Source organism: Electrophorus electricus, chromosome 13 (assembly GCF_041902795.1).
Source record: "Electrophorus electricus isolate QZ-2024a chromosome 13, ASM4190279v1, whole genome shotgun sequence".
NCBI lineage: Eukaryota > Metazoa > Chordata > Actinopteri > Gymnotiformes > Gymnotidae > Electrophorus > Electrophorus electricus.
The window spans coordinates 5478857-5494713 of NC_137509.1; the positions used below are offsets into that span (position 1 = coordinate 5478857).

The window sequence follows — 15857 nt, forward strand, 5'->3', positions numbered from 1 at the left end:
GGAGACCAGCGTGTGTGGTCACTCAAGTCATCAGAGAAGCCATGAAGGAAAGGGAGACCTAATTGTGTGGTTACATCTTGGATAAACCCATGGATCTCACCCTACACTGGCCCCATGCTCTCAGAAAGGTCAAAGACCTCATCTTGGAATCTGGGACTACTATAGTAAATTCTAGTATAGACCAGTTGTAGAGCATAGACTAAGATAAATGATGCTTTTTTTGTTACTTCTTTGTGTTTTTCACACCTTTAATACATTTTTCACATCCAGATTAGGTGTGGGACGACATTAGCCAGTGTACAGCAACATTAATATGGTATGCAGGTTGATTTAAGTCAGTATTTGAGACATTAATATTTTACTGAATTTAAGGGCTACTAAAACCATTTCTAGGATCAAGCCGCTTTAATAGAGCTGCCACTTAGTGCCTTTGGCCATTATGTGTAATATTTAGATTAAATATATCAGTTTTCTCACAACTGCTAGTATGCATTTAGATCATGGCACTTAAAATACAAACAGACACTTTTCATTCTCATATTTATTCTAGTTAATTATTACTCATTACAGCTACATTTTCACTTTAGGTCCTTCTTTTAAAAGACAAGTCTGACTTTTATCAAATCAAATTCATGTTTTTAATTCTCTATCTTGGTTTTCCCTGTGATGCCTGCGTCCAGTGCTGTAGTCCTCCAGGGGCCCTGCGTGAGCATTCATGGCTGAGGTGTGTAACGCAGGTACCTCTTCCCTGATGGAAGCTCTTTAGTGTACACCCCAGCAGGGAACAGGCTTCTGGCTTCATCTTCGGGTATGGCAGGAGGAACCATAACACAGTCCCCAGGCTTTTTGAAGAATAAAAATAGGTTGTCTTGTGTTTCTGAGTGGTGACATATATTTAAAATGGGTTGGTTGTGTGTATGCTGGTGAGAGCATGCTAATCACCCCCCATGTTTCATGTGTGGTAAACCACATTGCTTTGACAGAGGCAACAATGGAGCTCTGTAGAGCTGTGCCTTATCACACAGACTGTGTAGTGCTTCATTAACTGAATTGTTCCCCTTACCTTCCAGTTTACGGGCGTTGCTACCCGTTTATGTGCCGTTAACTGCAATGAATCGATCACTCTTAGGATCTCGTCAAAGTTCCTCCCTGTTGTGGCAGGGTAGAGGAGTGAGAGCTTTAACTTCTTGTCAGGACTGATCACAAACACCTTAAACAACAGGACAGGAAAATTAACCTGCAGTAAGCAGAGTTTGGGGGCTGTTTCAGAAAACACAGGGAGACTTCTGGGTCATACTCACGCAGCGGGCGGTAAGCGGCATGCCAGACTGGTCCTTCTCCTCGGGATCCAGCATGCCCAGCTCCACAGCCAGCTCCCGCCTATCATCGGCTATGATGGGAAACGGGATCTCGGACACTGTCTCGTCATTGTTGTAGGCCAGGATATCCTAAAAAAACATTAGCAATTAGCCTCCTTGCTGAGTGCTGGCAGACTTACTAACATGGCTAACAAAGAATGAGAAATGAAAGGAGGAAATTAATTGGAATTAATTATTGACAGACAGCTACCAGAGCCAGTTAGCATCATGCCAGTTAGGCACAGCCTGGCCTTTGGAGGGTCACTATATAACAGCTCACCATGTTCCATGGACCAGCAGTCCTGACTTGCCTAACTAATTATCAGGTTAAACAACAAGCCTTTCATGAACTGATTGAAGCGAACATAGGTGTGTTTCTGTGTTATGCAACTGAGATCATGCTGGCTGCTATCTTTTTCAATGGACATAAGAAAATCTGGTTGGACTGACTCTGTAGACTCTGTGTAACTATAGAAGCGGTATGGTGTTGCCTAGCAAACCTTGCTCCAGCTATAATGCTCCTCGAGGCTATCGATGGAGAGAGCGATCATCTTCACATTACGCTTGGTAAACTCTGGGCTTAATTCAGCTGCTTGGCCTAGCTCCGTGGTACACACCGGGGTGTAGTCCCTGGGATGTGAGAACAGGATGCCCCAACTATGTGAAAGACAGATTAACAACGAGTTAACAGCAAATACAACAGGCATTCTGCAAAGGTGAATTCATCATTTAGGAATCTAACTTTGGGCTCATTCAGTTGAGTTATACAATGCTGGGTTAAACTTGGCTGAACATATTTGTCAGAATGAAAAGTATTTGAAGTAATTTTAGGGTTGTTTGCCTAGATTCTTACTAGGAATGTACATTTTATTCAACATGCACTGGCTTTCTCAAGAGAAAGTCGCACATTAAGTTCAATCAATTTAGAACTAGTTTTTGCAACAGAGATTCCAGCTTCTCTGCGTTTACTGATGGTCTCAGATCCTGTCAGATCCTGTGGGGTTAGTGATGGTCTCGATGGCCAAACTGGCATAAATGATGAACAAACCAACATGTCAACAAAAATGTTCATGAAGAAGTGAAAGGCTTCCTTCACGTCCCTATGATGGTGAAAACTGATTCAATCTTATGGTCCCTATGATTTGTTTCAAAATACAATTTCCTGTATTTGCCCAATATACAATATATTGTTTTATTGGTTTTGCTTCCTGTGAAATACTGTATTGGGACGTAATATAAAAACTATGTAGTGGATGCTTGGTTTATCTACACAACAACATAGTGCCTAGGCTGGAGTTTATCTACACTGAAAGTCATACAATGAAACAATCACTGGAAAAAAATTACAGCCCTTTTTCTCCATGACAATGAATTCTCATATATATACTAAGACTTTTCTAAATAAAATGTTAGCTCAGACATCTATGTTAATCGCATCATATGCAAAATATTTTTCATGATTTGTAGCTCTGGCACCCAACGTTGCTTTTCAAATGTCAAATTTCAGTAGATCTAGTACATTTCTGTCTAGACTGGATCACTCAGTGTTTATAATAAGCTTTGGAACGAACATAGGTCACACCGACTGGCCAGCCAAAAAACAAAATTATTCACTGAGCTGAAGCAGTAGTCTGTACACAACTATACACAAACTGCATTCATCATCATAATTCTGTGAGGTTAGAAGTTTTTTAGCCTGTCCTTGAAAGAAAAGCAGTACTTCCTCCCTGACACCATGACCTAGATTATCAGGAACTATAACACTGCAGAAAAGAAATTAAAAAAAAAAAAAAAAGCTCTCTTCAAAGAACAGGAGAGTCGTTGCATACACAACATTGTCTTATAACAGGTTTGACAGTTCAGTTAGCCAGTAGTGAGTGATAGACGCATATGAACAGAGGGAAAGCAAGCAGTGTTTACTAGTTTGTTTGTTGTTTTTGGATACTGGTTATTTGATCGACTAATACTAAATTTGCATTAGGGTAAAACTATTATCTGCATCGGGAAGTGAGACAGGCATATTGCATACATGCCTCATGATAAGATGTTAATAAATGCTACCTGAATGATATTTAAATTACATCACGAGAGAGCACCTAGCCTATAAAAACAAGAACAGCACCAAGGACATTTCATACCAACTGTTAAAAATGATCTTTGTGTGTGTGTGTGTGTGTGTGTGTTGTTAGGTTACGAAACACAGATAATATAAATGGCTACTCACGAATCTCCCAGGAAGTCATAGAGTTTGAGTTTTCCGATGGTGGTGTCGGCTTCAAAATTAGGGAACGCATCTCCGAGTAAGAGCCCGGGCATGCTCTCTGCTTGGTCTTGCAGCGCGCGAGCGCAACACAGCTTCTCCTCGCGCACGCTGTATGCTATGTAAAGCGCGACTGTAGACGCGAGCAGCGGCAAGCGAGCGTGGTCATAGCACGCCCCTCATTCTACACCGCGCGCCGGTCTTCACGCTTTGATCCAGTCGAAGAGGTTTGAACGAAGCCATGTTTTGCTGTATTTCTCAAACAGATACAGCAGGGCGATGCGGGATGTCGTACAGCACAGGTGTAACAATATCCGACACACAAGCCGGATTTTATTGACTGTTCAGTCTCCCCAGGTGTCACGCTTATTAAAATGTTTTAAAATCAATTGTGTGTAAGGGTTGATTTGATCACCAGTGATATTTAGGCCCACAACGCTTGCTTACGTATTGAATCAATATTCAAACTTCCGTTATAGTTTAAAGTTACTCATAAGTCTTTATTTTATTGATAAATTTAACTTCACTTGTTATTTTTACAATATGATAAAGTTTACTTTCATAATAGCTGGGATCCATAGTTATATAAAATATAGTCGCATCTATTTCGTTGTTATTTTGTTAATTTACACATAAGGCATGAGCTACATTTTCAAACAATGTAAATCATGTAAGAGTCATATAAAATATTGCCAGATGTGTTAATATTTTCAGTCGGTTACTTTTTAATATCGTTCAGCAATCAACATACACGTAATTGCCATAATTACGGAAGGTCTGAAAATACGAACATATGTTACGAAAGGCTTTTAATAGGCCTATCGTTCAATACTGAACTCAAAGTCAAACAAGCTCGGCCCAGTTACAGTTAATAATTTTCACAGTAGCCTACAATAACAAGTAGTGATAACTATAATTTTTCAGAACACAACAATGTCATTATTGTTACACAGTGAAAAGGTAATAGGCTACTTCCTAGTGCTTGAAAACTAGTGGCAAAGGGGAACGCTCCTGGACAAGGGGCGTGGCATAAGAAAGGGGGCGTAGTATCATAAGGGGGCGTGGTATGTCCTTGCAAAGGGGCATGCTCGCAGTGTCCGCAGCGTGACCACATTATGGGAACCATATTATAACGGACGGTGCAGACTTTTATGTCTTATACTAGTCACTTGGTCGAAATCAATTCACTCCATTCGAGTCTGTGTAAGGTTGTATGTGCTCATAGGATAATGCAGTTTTAAAGTTATGGCTTGTTACATGGACGTCAAAGGTAAAATAGACTACTTCATTTGAATTAGGAGTTATAGGAGGCCTTCAAAACTTGAGAACAAATGTAAAATTCCATCGTCCCAAGCGACAAGAAACGCTGGTGGCGATGCGTCCAGAATAATTGTAGCGGCTGCCAGCTGTGAACCGTTTAAGTGTCAGTCATGCCCACGTTCATCCAGTTGATGGTCATGGTATACCTTGGCTTGTTAGCACTGTATGTCTCTTTCTCATTAGTGAAACGGCGGCAGAGTTTTCATTGTGCAGTAAGCTATCATTTTTCTCTTGTGCTCTGATTTCTGGTCTCTCTCTCTCTCTCTGCATCCCTCCCCCTGTCTCTGATGTTTTGCAAGTCTCCATACAGGTCTAATTCAGAAAAAAATATTAGTTAGGTATAATTTGAATCCTTGGAGACCAGCGTGTGTGGTCACTCAAGTCATCAGAGAAGCCATGAAGGAAAGGGAGACCTAATTGTGTGGTTACATCTTGGATAAACCCATGGATCTCACCCTACACTGGCCCCATGCTCTCAGAAAGGTCAAAGACCTCATCTTGGAATCTGGGACTACTATAGTAAATTCTAGTATAGACCAGTTGTAGAGCATAGACTAAGATAAATGATGCTTTTTTTGTTACTTCTTTGTGTTTTTCACACCTTTAATACATTTTTCACATCCAGATTAGGTGTGGGACGACATTAGCCAGTGTACAGCAACATTAATATGGTATGCAGGTTGATTTAAGTCAGTATTTGAGACATTAATATTTTACTGAATTTAAGGGCTACTAAAACCATTTCTAGGATCAAGCCGCTTTAATAGAGCTGCCACTTAGTGCCTTTGGCCATTAAGTGTAATATTTAGATTAAATATATCAGTTTTCTCACAACTGCTAGTATGCATTTAGATCATGGCACTTAAAATACAAACAGACACATTTCATTCTCATATTTATTCTAGTTAATTATTACTCATTACAGCTACATTTTCACTTTAGGTCCTTCTTTTAAAAGACAAGTCTGACTTTTATCAAATCAAATTCATGTTTTTAATTCTCTATCTTGGTTTTCCCTGTGATGCCTGCGTCCAGTGCTGTAGTCCTCCAGGGGCCCTGCGTGAGCATTCATGGCTGAGGTGTGTAACGCAGGTACCTCTTCCCTGATGGAAGCTCTTTAGTGTACACCCCAGCAGGGAACAGGCTTCTGGCTTCATCTTCGGGTATGGCAGGAGGAACCATAACACAGTCCCCAGGCTTTTTGAAGAATAAAAATAGGTTGTCTTGTGTTTCTGAGTGGTGACATATATTTAAAATGGGTTGGTTGTGTGTATGCTGGTGAGAGCATGCTAATCACCCCCCATGTTTCATGTGTGGTAAACCACATTGCTTTGACAGAGGCAACAATGGAGCTCTGTAGAGCTGTGCCTTATCACACAGACTGTGTAGTGCTTCATTAACTGAATTGTTCCCCTTACCTTCCAGTTTACGGGCGTTGCTACCCGTTTATGTGCCGTTAACTGCAATGAATCGATCACTCTTAGGATCTCGTCAAAGTTCCTCCCTGTTGTGGCAGGGTAGAGGAGTGAGAGCTTTAACTTCTTGTCAGGACTGATCACAAACACCTTAAACAACAGGACAGGAAAATTAACCTGCAGTAAGCAGAGTTTGGGGGCTGTTTCAGAAAACACAGGGAGACTTCTGGGTCATACTCACGCAGCGGGCGGTAAGCGGCATGCCAGACTGGTCCTTCTCCTCGGGATCCAGCATGCCCAGCTCCACAGCCAGCTCCCGCCTATCATCGGCTATGATGGGAAACGGGATCTCGGACACTGTCTCGTCATTGTTGTAGGCCAGGATATCCTAAAAAAACATTAGCAATTAGCCTCCTTGCTGAGTGCTGGCAGACTTACTAACATGGCTAACAAAGAATGAGAAATGAAAGGAGGAAATTAATTGGAATTAATTATTGACAGACAGCTACCAGAGCCAGTTAGCATCATGCCAGTTAGGCACAGCCTGGCCTTTGGAGGGTCACTATATAACAGCTCACCATGTTCCATGGACCAGCAGTCCTGACTTGCCTAACTAATTATCAGGTTAAACAACAAGCCTTTCATGAACTGATTGAAGCGAACATAGGTGTGTTTCTGTGTTATGCAACTGAGATCATGCTGGCTGCTATCTTTTTCAATGGACATAAGAAAATCTGGTTGGACTGACTCTGTAGACTCTGTGTAACTATAGAAGCGGTATGGTGTTGCCTAGCAAACCTTGCTCCAGCTATAATGCTCCTCGAGGCTATCGATGGAGAGAGCGATCATCTTCACATTACGCTTGGTAAACTCTGGGCTTAATTCAGCTGCTTGGCCTAGCTCCGTGGTACACACCGGGGTGTAGTCTCTGGGATGTGAGAACAGGATGCCCCAACTGTGTGAAAGACAGAGTAACAACGAGTTAACAGCAAATACAACAGGCATTCTGCAAAGGTGAATTCATCATTTAGGAATCTAACTTTGGGCTCATTCAGTTGAGTTATACAATGCTGGGTTAAATTTGGCTGAACATATTTGTCAGAATGAAAAGTATTTGAAGTAATTTTAGGGTTGTTTGCCTAGATTCTTACTAGGAATGTACATTTTATTCAACATGCACTGGCTTTCTCAAGAGAAAGTCGCACATTAAGTTCAATCAATTTAGAACTAGTTTTTGCAACAGAGATTCCAGCTTCTCTGCGTTTACTGATGGTCTCAGATCCTGTCAGATCCTGTGGGGTTAGTGATGGTCTCGATGGCCAAACTGGCATAAATGATGAACAAACCAACATGTCAACAAAAATGTTCATGAAGAAGTGAAAGGCTTCCTTCACGTCCCTATGATGGTGAAAACTGATTCAATCTTATGGTCCCTATGATTTGTTTCAAAATACAATTTCCTGTATTTGCCCAATATACAATATATTGTTTTATTGGTTTTGCTTCCTGTGAAATACTGTATTGGGACATAATATAAAAACTATGTAGTGGATGCTTGGTTTATCTACACAACAACATAGTGCCTAGGCTGGAGTTTATCTACACTGAAAGTCATACAATGAAACAATCACTGGAAAAAAATTACAGCCCTTTTTCTCCATGACAATGAATTCTCATATATATACTAAGACTTTTCTAAATAAAATGTTAGCTCAGACATCTATGTTAATCGCATCATATGCAAAATATTTTTCATGATTTGTAGCTCTGGCACCCAACGTTGCTTTTCAAATGTCAAATTTCAGTAGATCTAGTACATTTCTGTCTAGACTGGATCACTCAGTGTTTATAATAAGCTTTGGAACGAACATAGGTCACACCGACTGGCCAGCCAAAAAACAAAATTATTCACTGAGCTGAAGCAGTAGTCTGTACACAACTATACACAAACTGCATTCATCATCATAATTCTGTGAGGTTAGAAGTTTTTTAGCCTGTCCTTGAAAGAAAAGCAGTACTTCCTCCCTGACACCATGACCTAGATTATCAGGAACTATAACACTGCAGAAAAGAAATTAAAAAAAAAAAAAAGCTCTCTTCAAAGAACAGGAGAGTCGTTGCATACACAACATTGTCTTATAACAGGTTTGACAGTTCAGTTAGCCAGTAGTGAGTGATAGACGCATATGAACAGAGGGAAAGCAAGCAGTGTTTACTAGTTTGTTTGTTGTTTTTGGATACTGGTTATTTGATCGACTAATACTAAATTTGCATTAGGGTAAAACTATTATCTGCATCGGGAAGTGAGACAGGCATATTGCATACATGCCTCATGATAAGATGTTAATAAATGCTACCTGAATGATATTTAAATTACATCACGAGAGAGCACCTAGCCTATAAAAACAAGAACAGCACCAAGGACATTTCATACCAACTGTTAAAAATGATCTTTGTGTGTGTGTGTGTGTGTGTGTGTTGTTAGGTTACGAAACACAGATAATATAAATGGCTACTCACGAATCTCCCAGGAAGTCATAGAGTTTGAGTTTTCCGATGGTGGTGTCGGCTTCAAAATTAGGGAACGCATCTCCGAGTAAGAGCCCGGGCATGCTCTCTGCTTGGTCTTGCAGCGCGCGAGCGCAACACAGCTTCTCCTCGCGCACGCTGTATGCTATGTAAAGCGCGACTGTAGACGCGAGCAGCGGCAAGCGAGCGTGGTCATAGCACGCCCCTCATTCTACACCGCGCGCCGGTCTTCACGCTTTGATCCAGTCGAAGAGGTTTGAACGAAGCCATGTTTTGCTGTATTTCTCAAACAGATACAGCAGGGCGATGCGGGATGTCGTACAGCACAGGTGTAACAATATCCGACACACAAGCCGGATTTTATTGACTGTTCAGTCTCCCCAGGTGTCACGCTTATTAAAATGTTTTAAAATCAATTGTGTGTAAGGGTTGATTTGATCACCAGTGATATTTAGGCCCACAACGCTTGCTTACGTATTGAATCAATATTCAAACTTCCGTTATAGTTTAAAGTTACTCATAAGTCTTTATTTTATTGATAAATTTAACTTCACTTGTTATTTTTACAATATGATAAAGTTTACTTTCATAATAGCTGGGATCCATAGTTATATAAAATATAGTCGCATCTATTTCGTTGTTATTTTGTTAATTTACACATAAGGCATGAGCTACATTTTCAAACAATGTAAATCATGTAAGAGTCATATAAAATATTGCCAGATGTGTTAATATTTTCAGTCGGTTACTTTTTAATATCGTTCAGCAATCAACATACACGTAATTGCCATAATTACGGAAGGTCTGAAAATACGAACATATGTTACGAAAGGCTTTTAATAGGCCTATCGTTCAATACTGAACTCAAAGTCAAACAAGCTCGGCCCAGTTACAGTTAATAATTTTGACAGTAGCCTACAATAACAAGTAGTGATAACTATAATTTTTCAGAACACAACAATGTCATTATTGTTACACAGTGAAAAGGTAATAGGCTACTTCCTAGTGCTTGAAAACTAGTGGCAAAGGGGAACGCTCCTGGACAAGGGGCGTGGCATAAGAAAGGGGGCGTAGTATCATAAGGGGGCGTGGTATGTCCTTGCAAAGGGGCATGCTCGCAGTGTCCGCAGCGTGACCACATTATGGGAACCGTATTATAACGGACGGTGCAGACTTTTATGTCTTATACTAGTCACTTGGTCGAAATCAATTCACTCCATTCGAGTCTGTGTAAGGTTGTATGTGCTCATAGGATAATGCAGTTTTAAAGTTATGGCTTGTTACATGGACGTCAAAGGTAAAATAGACTACTTCATTTGAATTAGGAGTTATAGGAGGCCTTCAAAACTTGAGAACAAATGTAAAATTCCATCGTCCCAAGCGACAAGAAACGCTGGTGGCGATGCGTCCAGAATAATTGTAGCGGCTGCCAGCTGTGAACCGTTTAAGTGTCAGTCATGCCCACGTTCATCCAGTTGATGGTCATGGTATACCTTGGCTTGTTAGCACTGTGTGTCTCTTTCTCATTAGTGAAACGGCGGCAGTTTTCATTGTGCAGTAAGCTATCATTTTTCTCTTGTGCTCTGATTTCTGGTCTCTCTCTCTCTCTCTCTGCATCCCTTCCCCTGTCTCTGATGTTTTGCAAGTCTCCATACAGGTCTAATTCAGAAAAAAATATTAGTTAGGTATAATTTGAATCCTTGGAGTGCCTGGATGTGTAGACCAGCGTGTGTGGTCACTCAAGTCATCAGAGAAGCCATGAAGGAAAGGGAGACCTAATTGTGTGGTTACATCTTGGATAAACCCATGGATCTCACCCTACACTGGCCCCATGTTCTCAGAAAGGTCAAAGACCTCATCTTGGAATCTGGGACTACTATAGTAAATTCTAGTATAGACCAGTTGTAGAGCATAGACTAAGATAAATGATGCTTTTTTTGTTACTTCTTTGTGTTTTTCACACCTTTAATACATTTTTCACATCCAGATTAGGTGTGGGACGACATTAGCCAGTGTACAGCAACATTAATATGGCATGCAGGTTGATTTAAGTCAGTATTTGAGACATTAATATTTTACTGAATTTAAGGGCTACTAAAACCATTTCTAGGATCAAGCCGCTTTAATAGAGCTGCCACTTAGTGCCTTTGGCCATTAAGTGTAATATTTAGATTAAATATATCAGTTTTCTCACAACTGCTAGTATGCATTTAGATCATGGCACTTAAAATACAAACAGACACTTTTCATTCTCATATTTATTCTAGTTAATTATTACTCTTTACTGCTACATTTTAACTTTAGGTCCTTTTTTTAAAAGACAACAAGTCTGACTTTTATCAAATCAACTTCATGTTTTTAATTCTCTATCTTTATGTGGTCCTGGACACGTTAACCCTTTGTTGAGAGACCTGTTTGCCCTGGGTCTCACATCTGTTACATAAATTAACAAGAGGCCAGGTGGATCAGATGTCTGCTTTATTCTGTTTCAAGTGGAACAAGCAGACAGCCATGGGTTGCCTAGTAACCTAATAATCTGTTGAGCTAACACCATACCTGCTAGTCATCCTAATCTGTGCTGTGAAATACTGAAAATTACCTTCAGGATTAGAAATGAATACATCACTTAAACCAACCATTCTTATGACATGCTAAATGATACCTAAAAGTAGCAACTCGTTACCGCTGTTATATTTGCATACGTAAATAGGAATCTTCTTATATAATCACGCTTCACATGTGCATTTTTATTCAAACACTGTAGATGGCGCTCAAGCACCACAGCACTGAACTGTGAGTCATTTTCAGGCGAAGCTGTGTCTCCGCCGTTATATTTCTATATCGTTGTGTAAATCATAGACAACTACATCTCAGTATTGGACTGAATCACATGTTTAAGGTTTTACGTTTTATATATGAATCATTATTAGACAACACAATACCAGCGTTAGACAACAAAATAGCAGGTTAATGCTTATAGCTTATCAGAAAAAAATAATTAAATACTTATTTGAAAAGGAAAAATTTTTGTTTGTTTTCACAATAGTTCATATTTACAATGTTTGGTATTTAGAGAATACATATACTTTGTGCAACAATATACAATGATGTTGGACAGCCATTAGCGGTAGAATAATACCTCTGTGTGAAGGCCAACATGTTGGCCACGAACAACAGTGACACAGCTTCCCATCATCCCTCGGTTATCTGAATGGAGTTAGTATTTCTATCTATGAGTTGTGTGCTGTGTTACTGCCTATTTTAATAAGTGCTCTGCCTTGAAAAAATCATTAAGCTTTTTGTTGTTGTTGTTGTTGTTGTTACTGTTTGTTGTCTCGGATATAATTATTTTTTCCTCCTAGTGATCTACAGTGCTCTGAGTATCACCATCTAGCAAAATGAAAACATGAAAATAGTGTTTGGTATTTTCAAGGTGCTGTACTGTGTCAGCGTCTATATTCCTAGTTGTCATTTTCTCTTTCTCAGAGCCTGCTCGCTCTGCCAAGTTTTACATCATCGGTCATCCGCCATGTGGAAGCTGTCCCAGTTCAGCTTCTTCTTGGCAGGGTTGTAGTCGATCCTGCTGTTCTTGCAGTAGGGGTTACGGAAGGCCACACGTGCGGCTGTGCTCCACCCGTTGGACATGTTGTAGGCGTGGTTCAGGGTGGTGGTGTTGGTGCTGTAGCTGGCCACCGTGTACAGCCTGCCACACACCATAAAGGCTTCGCTACCTTGTTTTGCGTATGTTGGTCTCCAAACTCTGTGTCACATTCAGGCTGCCTGTATCCAGCTGTGATAGGACGATGGCATTCCTGGCTCTCCGTACTGTAGATGGTCTACAGGTCTGTTCTCTTCCATGGCCAGGTTGATATCAGGGTATCCACTCATGAGCAGGGGAAATGGCTGTGGAAGCCAGCACAGGGCAGGTCAAGGCAGGCAGACATTCTCTCCAAGGCCAGGTCGTAGTGCAGCAGGGTGGAGCTCCACTTCCACCGGTAGTAGATGGAGATGCTCTCCATGACCTCCATGCAGCTCCTCCAGGCTCCTGTAGACATTGCTGCCCACAGTGTCTATGTGCCACACGGTGTCCGTGCTGTACGGGACACCGAGAGGACTCGGTGTCCTAGAACCACAGCCAGTACTATCCAATGATGCTGTTCAACATCTGATGGATCTCAGGTTCTACAACAGAAATGACCTCCCCACAAACCTCTGTCACATAGGGAGAGAAAGAGGAAAGCTAGTTTATTGAGAAAGCTGGTAATGTGGAATGGTTATTTCTATTAAAACCTCATTATGATGTGACAGTAGTACGTCCTGAGACAGCTCCGCCTTCAACTCAATGCGCCGCTACTAATGGGATCTAGGTTAAATCAGTGATTCTATAAGTAATTTTGTAATGTTTACAGTGGCCTGTATCTGTGGTGTGGTAGTCTCAGTCTAGATTTGGACCTGTTCTAACTCACCTGTTTCCAGTTCATTATGAAGCCTTTTTTCTAAATACTCAATCTTTATCAATTAGTACAGTAATTATAGTGTGTTTGGCTAAGGTTAAATAAACAAAAATTATAATGTTTATTAACAAAAAAATAAATGCTTAAGGTAACCATATTGTAATATTGTAAAATAAATATTGTCTTAGTTCTTCAGCACCACATCAAGTCTTTCTTTGAAAATTGTAAAACCTTGAAAAGAATGAATAGTTATTATGATAGATAGATGTGAAAATTATATAGGCCCATAATATTAGCTGTCCTTATGGGGAATGCTTGGATACAAAAGCTCATTTGGTAACAAAAGAACACCTGGTTACAATGTCCACCTCGTCTCAAATCCACACTCACACTCACACACACACCTTTAATGTCTGCAGACTGTTATTACATGATTAAATCTGAGAGCCCTTCTCCAACACAGGATGGTAAAACAGTTGTAAAACAACAAGCCCATTGGGAAAACAGTTGTATTCCCAATGGGCATTCCCTATATGTGCAGCCATACTATTCCAGAGAACTATTATTAGCCAAAAACAAATCAGCATGAAACTAAACTTCCATGTCTCCACAGCACAGTCCAACCTCATGCTCACTCAGAGATGGCTTCCCACAAAGCCAAATGTGAATGATAGAACACTGAAAGAGCTGTCTTCAGGTCTCATATGCTGCCTAACAGAATCTTTCCATCTGATAAGGGTTCTCTCTCTGGCTCTATCTGTTTTCTCTCTAGCTCTCTCTCTCTCTCTCTCTCTCTCTCTCTCTCTCTCGCTCTCTCTCTCTCTCTCACACACACACTTCTGAAGCTGCCTTGTCATATTAATACTCCCATTGCAGACAAGGATTGTGTAAAGCTGGGTTCATAAACTTGTCAAGCTCTATTTTGAGTTAAAGCTGAGCTGAACAAACTAACTTCAGTTCCAACTTCATGCCATTCCTTATCCAAGGACCCCAGTTTCATATTTTCTCCTTTCCTGTTTCGTAATCCATAATGGGAGATTGATTTTTCTGAATTACTCATCATTGCCACTAATGAGACTGAGGCTGCCTGTAGACTGCATGAGTGGGCAGGGCCTCTCCCTGAGCCTCTCCACCTCCACAGTCAGCTCCTCCACCTGCTTCTGGAGCACCGCCATCTGCCTGTGCATCTGCTTTTTTCCCAGAGGAGCTACATCATCTCCTATGCGTTCATTACCCCAGCCACCGCCCGGGGGACTTCCTCGACCCCTAGTACCCTGCTAACCATGGCCTCCAGCAACGCCAGGCGACTGAGTTATTGTGAGTCACTTCCTCTCCTCTTGTGAGCTGTCAAAGTTGGTGTTTTTTTTTTTTTTTTCCTGCTGCTACCTTGTACTCTTGGATGTTGTCTGAGCTGGAAAAGGCAATGAGACAGAGATTTATAAGATCAACTCCTGAAGCGTGGGAGGGGAAAGAAGCATGGGACGTGACAATGAGAGAAGAAAGGGAAGATGAGAGAGGACAGGAGAGGGAGATAGAAAGAGAAAGAAAAGTGAGAGACCAAAAATTAATAAAAAACAATTCTGGGAGCAGCTAAGATACATAGGACTCTCAAGCTTATATATAATATGTATGTATGAATATATGTGTGTGTGTGTGTGTGTGTGTGTGTGTGTGTGTGTGTGTGTGTGTGTGTGTGTGTGTTGTAGGAGAGCTACAACTAAACCACATATAAAACCAAAAGCTGAAAAACGAAAAGCTCCATTTGTCAAGCTAAGCTACCTCAATGAGTGCCAAGATAGAGTAATGAGCCAGTGCACAACAGCTGCAGTCTTTTAATGTTTTATACACTTATAGAGAATAAATGAGCCAAATCACAGTGTAACTGCATATTCCAACAAGGTGTGCAGAGAATTCCACTGGTGTTTGCTCTCAATTGTTCTAACACCACAGATGCATGAGAGAGACCTCATGGAGTTTTTCTTGTGTACTGTAAACCACAGTGTTTCTGTGCTACACTGTGAAATGACATTTTTTTTTATTACACAGGCTCTGTGTTTTTTTCTGACATTAGTTGCATAAGTAGTGGTCTATTTGTGCTAAACATGGTGTGGTTTGTTTTGGGGGGGTGAGAGGGTTGTGTGAGATGGGCTGCTCTTGGCTAACAGATTAAAGGATGTCGACTGTCTGGGTCTTAGGAGGTATTTTCATGATTGTGTCACATTCTGAGGTTGAGGTTTAGAAAATTCAGATGCGGCTGGTTGTAATGCAGATGTTCCCAAAGCATAGCTCATTCCCTAACAGCACAGTCTGTCTCTCTCTGCCCAGTTCTGTCACTGGTGTTTCCCCTCACCCTTCTCAATCTAACTCCAAACAAAAGTTGCGTAATGGAAGCTACTAAGAATATCCCTTGAGGTAAACTGGCCTGTAAATACAGGTCCTTGAAATGTATAATAACTGCTCCACAGTACATAAACACAGTCCTATAGACTGATTTATGGTGTGATCTTGTGAGTGGCTCTAG

General features: G+C 40.8%; 2 protein-coding genes and 1 pseudogene across 2 annotated transcripts; all 3 read right to left on the reverse strand.

Moving 5' to 3' along the window:
- Positions 1-523: 523 nt before the first annotated feature.
- On the reverse strand, positions 524-3862 carry LOC118240098 (peroxiredoxin-6-like). The gene is made up of 5 exons (XM_035519870.2): positions 3583-3862; positions 1859-2015; positions 1302-1448; positions 1064-1210; positions 524-842 (listed from the first exon to the last, which is right to left on the reverse strand). Exons 1-5 carry the CDS (start codon positions 3672-3674, stop codon positions 714-716), a joined length of 672 nt encoding a protein of 223 aa, XP_035375763.1. The 5' UTR covers positions 3675-3862; the 3' UTR covers positions 524-713.
- A 1642-nt stretch (positions 3863-5504) lies between these two features.
- On the reverse strand, positions 5505-9156 carry LOC113569559 (peroxiredoxin-6-like). Its single transcript, XM_035519841.2, has 5 exons — positions 8874-9156; positions 7152-7308; positions 6595-6741; positions 6357-6503; positions 5505-6135 (listed from the first exon to the last, which is right to left on the reverse strand). Exons 1-5 carry the CDS (start codon positions 8963-8965, stop codon positions 6007-6009), a joined length of 672 nt encoding a protein of 223 aa, XP_035375734.1. The 5' UTR covers positions 8966-9156; the 3' UTR covers positions 5505-6006.
- A 3208-nt stretch (positions 9157-12364) lies between these two features.
- LOC113592210 (myocilin pseudogene) lies at positions 12365-12937 on the reverse strand (annotated as a pseudogene).
- Positions 12938-15857: the final 2920 nt, after the last annotated feature.

What these genes read in the sequence shown, in the direction of transcription:
- LOC118240098 (XM_035519870.2), bottom strand. Translation starts at nt 3,674, where the DNA reads ATGCCCGGGCTCTTACTCGGAGATGCGTTCCCTAATTTTGAAGCCGAC. An exon ending in AGCATTATAGCTGGAGCAAG is followed by an intron (nt 1,449 to 1,858) that starts GTTTGCTAGGCA and finishes ATGTTTTTTTAG; the next exon opens with GATATCCTGGCCTACAACAA. An exon ending in CAACGCCCGTAAACTGGAAG is followed by an intron (nt 843 to 1,063) that starts GTAAGGGGAACA and finishes TTCTTCAAAAAG; the next exon opens with CCTGGGGACTGTGTTATGGT.
- LOC113569559 (XM_035519841.2), bottom strand. Translation starts at nt 8,965, where the DNA reads ATGCCCGGGCTCTTACTCGGAGATGCGTTCCCTAATTTTGAAGCCGAC. An exon ending in TATGACTTCCTGGGAGATTC is followed by an intron (nt 7,309 to 8,873) that starts GTGAGTAGCCAT and finishes TCTTTCACACAG; the next exon opens with TTGGGGCATCCTGTTCTCAC. An exon ending in AGCATTATAGCTGGAGCAAG is followed by an intron (nt 6,742 to 7,151) that starts GTTTGCTAGGCA and finishes ATGTTTTTTTAG; the next exon opens with GATATCCTGGCCTACAACAA.